Raw genomic sequence first — 4,923 nt, forward strand, 5'->3', positions numbered from 1 at the left:
TTAATTACCGATTATCAAGAGCTAGACGTATTATTGAAAATTCATTTGGGATTCTAGTCTCAAGATGGAGAATTTTTCAACGTAGTATATGTTTAAACCCAGAACATATAGATACAATAATAATGGCTGCAGTAAATTTGCATAATTTTTTAATGACAGAAAATAACAGTAACAGACGAAAACATTTATTGTCCTCTAAATTATGTTGATAGTGAAGACAACATTGGAAATATTACACAAGGTGCATGGAGGTTTAGTTTAAATAATGTAAATAATTTGCGACGTACGAATATACACAGAGCAACAAGAGAAGCCTATGTTCAACGAGACACTCTATGTGAATATTTATCATCACCATAAGGTGAAGTACCATGGCAATTGGAATATATTCATAGGGGATATAACAGAGATATACAATAAAAATGTAAGAGATAAATATATGTTATAAACTTTATTTTATATATTATATATGAATACATAATAAAATATTTAATACATGTAACATTTATATTTTGATAACTATATAATAAAATGTTTTGTAATCTGTTTTACAGATTATACAATATTTTCATTATTTGACCTTTTAGTTGAGATTTTTGAGGTTCCGAATTTTTTTTTAATTGACATGCAACTGCTTTTGCAAAAATGTCATCTTCATCCGTTGCATCAAAGAATGTTACATTTGGAGCTTTGTTTTCTAAATGTGATGAAACTACTGACGTTAACTTTAAAAATGATTCTTCCATCTTATCTGCTGAAGGGGTGCGTTTAATATTTTTTTTTAATCTTTTTGGTAGATTAGATGACATGCCTGATGACGAATCAAAAGATAATGTTGGAGATACCAATTCTCGATCAAGTTCATATGAAATTTTACTGTTAGGTAAAGATGTTGAATACGCTGCTGGAGAAATTGCTTTGTTTTCTGATGTTTCTAAATACTCTAGTGGAGGAAATATTTTTTTGTTACTGCATGCAATACTTAATGGATTTGGATTATGTGATGAAGAAAAATCATCATCGCTATCAAATTCTGAAGATTCTGAAGAAGAAAATGAAGAGAATGAATGCGTTCATATTAATTCGTTTTGAGTATTAATATGAAAAGGTTTGTATAATTCTGAAGATTGCACTACATTTGTAATATTTGCAGGTTCAGGATTTATAGGAAATAATCTGCATAGCTTACTATGTTTATCTGGTTCTTCCATATTTCTCTGGGAATAATTATCGCTATTATGTGAGCAAGATTTGAGAACTGAGTAAGAAGGAGAATGGAATGTAGAAGGTATCGATGAACTTGTAGAAGCTACTATTGCTGATGCATTCACAGTTGCTGACATTGATTTAGGCAATTTATTAATTATATCATCTTTCTTATTTGATCGAATCTGATTTTTTGATATATTTGAGGATCCTGCAAATAAAATAATAACTCAAATTTAAAATAATAACTCAAATTATAGTTTTTAAATAAATATAAAAAATTAAATATATAAAATTATTAGCTATCTACTAAATATAAACTCACCTAACTTTTCTGTTAACTCATTTGTCTTGATTGGATGTAATTCATTGATTGGATGTTTTGAAGTCAAGTCCGATATATTACTTATAGTTCTAAATAAAATAATTTAAATAATTGAAATAGAAGATTATATAAACGTTTTATAAATGTAACAGAAGTGCAAGAATTAAATAAAATAACTTACTTCCTACTCTTGACAAATTTGAACAAAAAGTTCATTTGTTCGTATAAAGGAAATGGTGGTCTCAATGAATTTCCACTTCCACTTTTTGTTTCTATTTCCCGCAATTTCTTCTCACGAGAATATCGCTCACGCCAATCTTGCCCATCTTGCTTGACAATCTGAAGCTAAAAGATACAATAATTAATCTATATCATTACATCAGTATATATAAGAAATACGTTTCTCCTGATAGCAAAATCAGTTAAAACCAGACAATTTGTTTTCAAAAAAACAGTAATTATACGCAATTAAGGAATAATTAGCTACTAACACAATTTGCTATCTTATTTACAGACAACTGTCTGTTTTCGATAGATTTTAAGGTATATAATTATTAAAAAGCATGAAATATTACTCCCTTACAAAAAAGTATTACTAGCTCTGATAAATTGGCCAATAATAAATTATTGTTGCTCTGTAATTTTATTATTGATAGGAGATATAAGATTACTCGTATCAATAATAAAATCACTGAGCAACAATAATTTATCACTGGTCAATTTTTTACAGTTAGTAATATTTTTTTATAAAGGCTGTACAAAATATTGATATAAAAAATGTATTCTATACCTGTTGCGTTTAATATTTCTCCTATTTCTTTCCAGGAATTGTTTCTTTTGTTAATATCTTTAAAGTCTTTTGATTCTTGGTTATAAATATGCGGGTAACCTTTTACGAGATCCACTAGTAATGAATCTTCCTCTCTTGAAGTCAATGCATTAAGCATTCCGCTCTCATTTTCCTCATTTTCTAATTTTTTTAAATAATATTTGTTATGATCTTCCATTTTAACGTCACTAATTTTTATTATTTTTACTGCACTCTACAAATTAATAGGAACACCTGAACAACCTGAACTATATTTTGTTTCACTCCAACTTATTACACTAGTTCAGCAGAACGGTTAAAAAAACAGACCAACGATACAGTAGAATTAGTTTGTCATCTTAGTGAGAATTCGAGTCTGACATTTGATTGGCTGCACATAGACCATATGCATAGAAATTTCGTTCTTATGGATCTTTTCATTTCTTATGCATATGTTATGCTTATGTTTATGCTATGTTATGTAAATCAATATGGCGACATAATGCTAGATGCTCATTGGTCCATACAGTCTTATGCTATGCATATGCAGTTATGTCAATTTGTGTGCGATAGCCCTAACGCGAGCCACGCTCACCTCTAAGTCGACACAAGACTTAGGGCGGTATTCATAGTCGAATCTTATATATAAGATTATCTTAAGAACGATCTTAAGATGTCACTTAGTTTCACAGTCGCGACTTAAAATGTCGTTAAAGTCGCGCCTTATTATACTTGATAAAGATTACCTTCAAATAAGATCGTTTTAAGAACAGTCTTAAGATAACGAGGAGGTTCATAGTCACAACTTAAGAGCAATCTTAATATTATGTACTGAGGCAGTTATTCATAGACGAATCTTATATTTAAGGTCGTCTTTTATGACGTAATGGAGAATAAATAAGATCGTCTTCGTTAAGTCAAGTCCGATGTGCTCTTAAGATAATGGTTACAAAGCGCTTACTAATCTGCTTTCTCTGCTGAACGTAACCAATATTGGTTACGTATATTAGTTATTTTAGAAAGCAAGTGTAAAAAATTGTTATAACGAATAAGAAATGGACTTTCCAGATATAGAAGACATAGAAGAAATTAATGACGATATTATAGCAGTACGAGCTATAAAACGATATATTCGTGACGGACAAAATCCATTTGAGTTTTATAGTGACAATGAATTTAAAAAAAGATTCAGATTTTCTAAGAATTCGGTGATTCGGTGATGGAATACTACCAAAAATACAGGAGAATTTACAGAAAGTAAACAATCGTGGTCTACCTATTGCCCCTGTTTTTCAGTTATTGATATGTTTACGGTTTTATGCGACTGCAAGTTTTCAGGTTAGATGCATGATACATATCCTTTATGTCTTAAATTATAAAAACATAAATATTTTAGATTAAAGGCTATTATAAAATAATGTAATTTCAATATTTTAGATTATTGTTGGAGATACAATAGCAGTGTCGCAGTCAACAATATCCAGAACTGTTTTTCGTGTATCTATTTTACTTGCTAGTCTGATTAGAAAAATTATAAAAATGCCTGCTTCGCAAGAAAGGAGGACTAAAAATCATATGCTATTCCGAACTCTTGGATACAGTATTGCCAGACATCGGGGAAGGAAGTGTAGTACCAACATGAAGAAATAGTAGTATATATGTCGTACCAACTTAACAGAATAGTAGTACAAATAGTCGTATCATGCATATTGTCGCGGATCCGACGGGCTGAGCTCCCGTCGGGCAGCGAGCTGACGCGCTGATTTCGCCCAGCGCAGGGCGCGGTGAGGAAGGAGAGCGAATCGAACAATTATGCACTTGTTTTTTAAATCACTTTATTGGTGAGACGACCACTTTTCGAGGGTGCTGTTCGACGGCTAGATGGTTCGAGGCGGAAATCTTCAAGTGCCGACGGCCGGGTCAGCCGAGCGCGCCGGAAATCTTGTTGATAGAGAGGCGCTCTCTCCGCGGACGGAAATCTTGCTCACGAGCGACGGAAATCTTCCGCGACCCTGGCGCGCGTCCGCGAGCCGTCGAACGAACCGATTCTCGAAAGGGTAGAAGTCACAACGTCGTTGCACACTATGAACACACAAGTAGACAGAGCACAAACAAAGTTAATTGAGTAACGATAGCGCGCGAACGGCGCGAGCGGCAAGCGACTAACGAATTTCGCCGACTTGCTTTCAAGAGGTCGGAGCTGGCCCGAGAGAGCGAGATCGACTCTCGGCGCTCGAGAAGAGTCGCGGCGATGCTCCTCCGCGTCGAAGGTAGCGCGAGTGCAACGGAGCTCGCAGTCCCGCTAAAGATACAATAGCCGGCGGACCAATTGAACACGCGACGAGCTCTCCGATATTGCCTGCGCTTGAGATCAGCTGTTTCCCAGCTGTCCGAGACGTGCTCCTCTCGTGATAGATGCGAAGCACGGACTGCCCTCGTCGTCGGCGAGGGCAGCTTTTAAAGAAAAGGCACTTGGCGACAAGTTGCTCGCTGGTTGGTCGCGGTTGCCGAATCTTCGAGATCATTTCCAAATAAGGCCTGCATGGTAACAGCGGCGATCTAGCATGCGAGTAGAGAAGCGCGA

General features: G+C 34.6%; 1 protein-coding gene and 1 long non-coding RNA gene across 4 annotated transcripts; one reads left to right on the plus strand and one right to left on the minus strand.

Annotated features, from left to right (window-relative positions):
• Window positions 1-6: 6 nt before the first annotated feature.
• Window positions 7-1,285, plus strand: LOC116849442. 2 transcript variants are annotated; one of them, XR_004379137.1, is made up of 3 exons: window positions 7-424; window positions 555-883; window positions 1,154-1,285. It is a non-coding gene; the product is annotated as an uncharacterized LOC116849442 (long non-coding RNA). The 2 variants fall into 2 exon arrangements; XR_004379138.1 differs by having other exon boundaries at window positions 798-883.
• On the minus strand, window positions 503-1,855 carry LOC116849439. 2 transcript variants are annotated; one of them, XM_032826580.1, is made up of 4 exons: window positions 1,713-1,855; window positions 1,532-1,620; window positions 1,190-1,417; window positions 503-1,042 (listed from the first exon to the last, which is right to left on the minus strand). In XM_032826580.1, the coding sequence occupies exons 1-4, from the start codon at window positions 1,745-1,747 to the stop codon at window positions 549-551; spliced, it is 846 nt and encodes a 281-aa protein (XP_032682471.1). In that variant the 5' UTR covers window positions 1,748-1,855; the 3' UTR covers window positions 503-548. The 2 variants fall into 2 exon arrangements, with proteins under 2 accessions (XP_032682471.1, XP_032682472.1); XM_032826581.1 differs by having other exon boundaries at window positions 784-1,417.
• Between the last annotated feature and the right edge of the window lie 3,068 nt (window positions 1,856-4,923).

Source organism: Odontomachus brunneus, unplaced genomic scaffold (assembly GCF_010583005.1).
Source record: "Odontomachus brunneus isolate Ranch 3 - 2012 unplaced genomic scaffold, Obru_v1 Obru_scaffold_116, whole genome shotgun sequence".
In the NCBI taxonomy this organism is placed as follows: Eukaryota; Metazoa; Arthropoda; class Insecta; order Hymenoptera; family Formicidae; genus Odontomachus; species Odontomachus brunneus.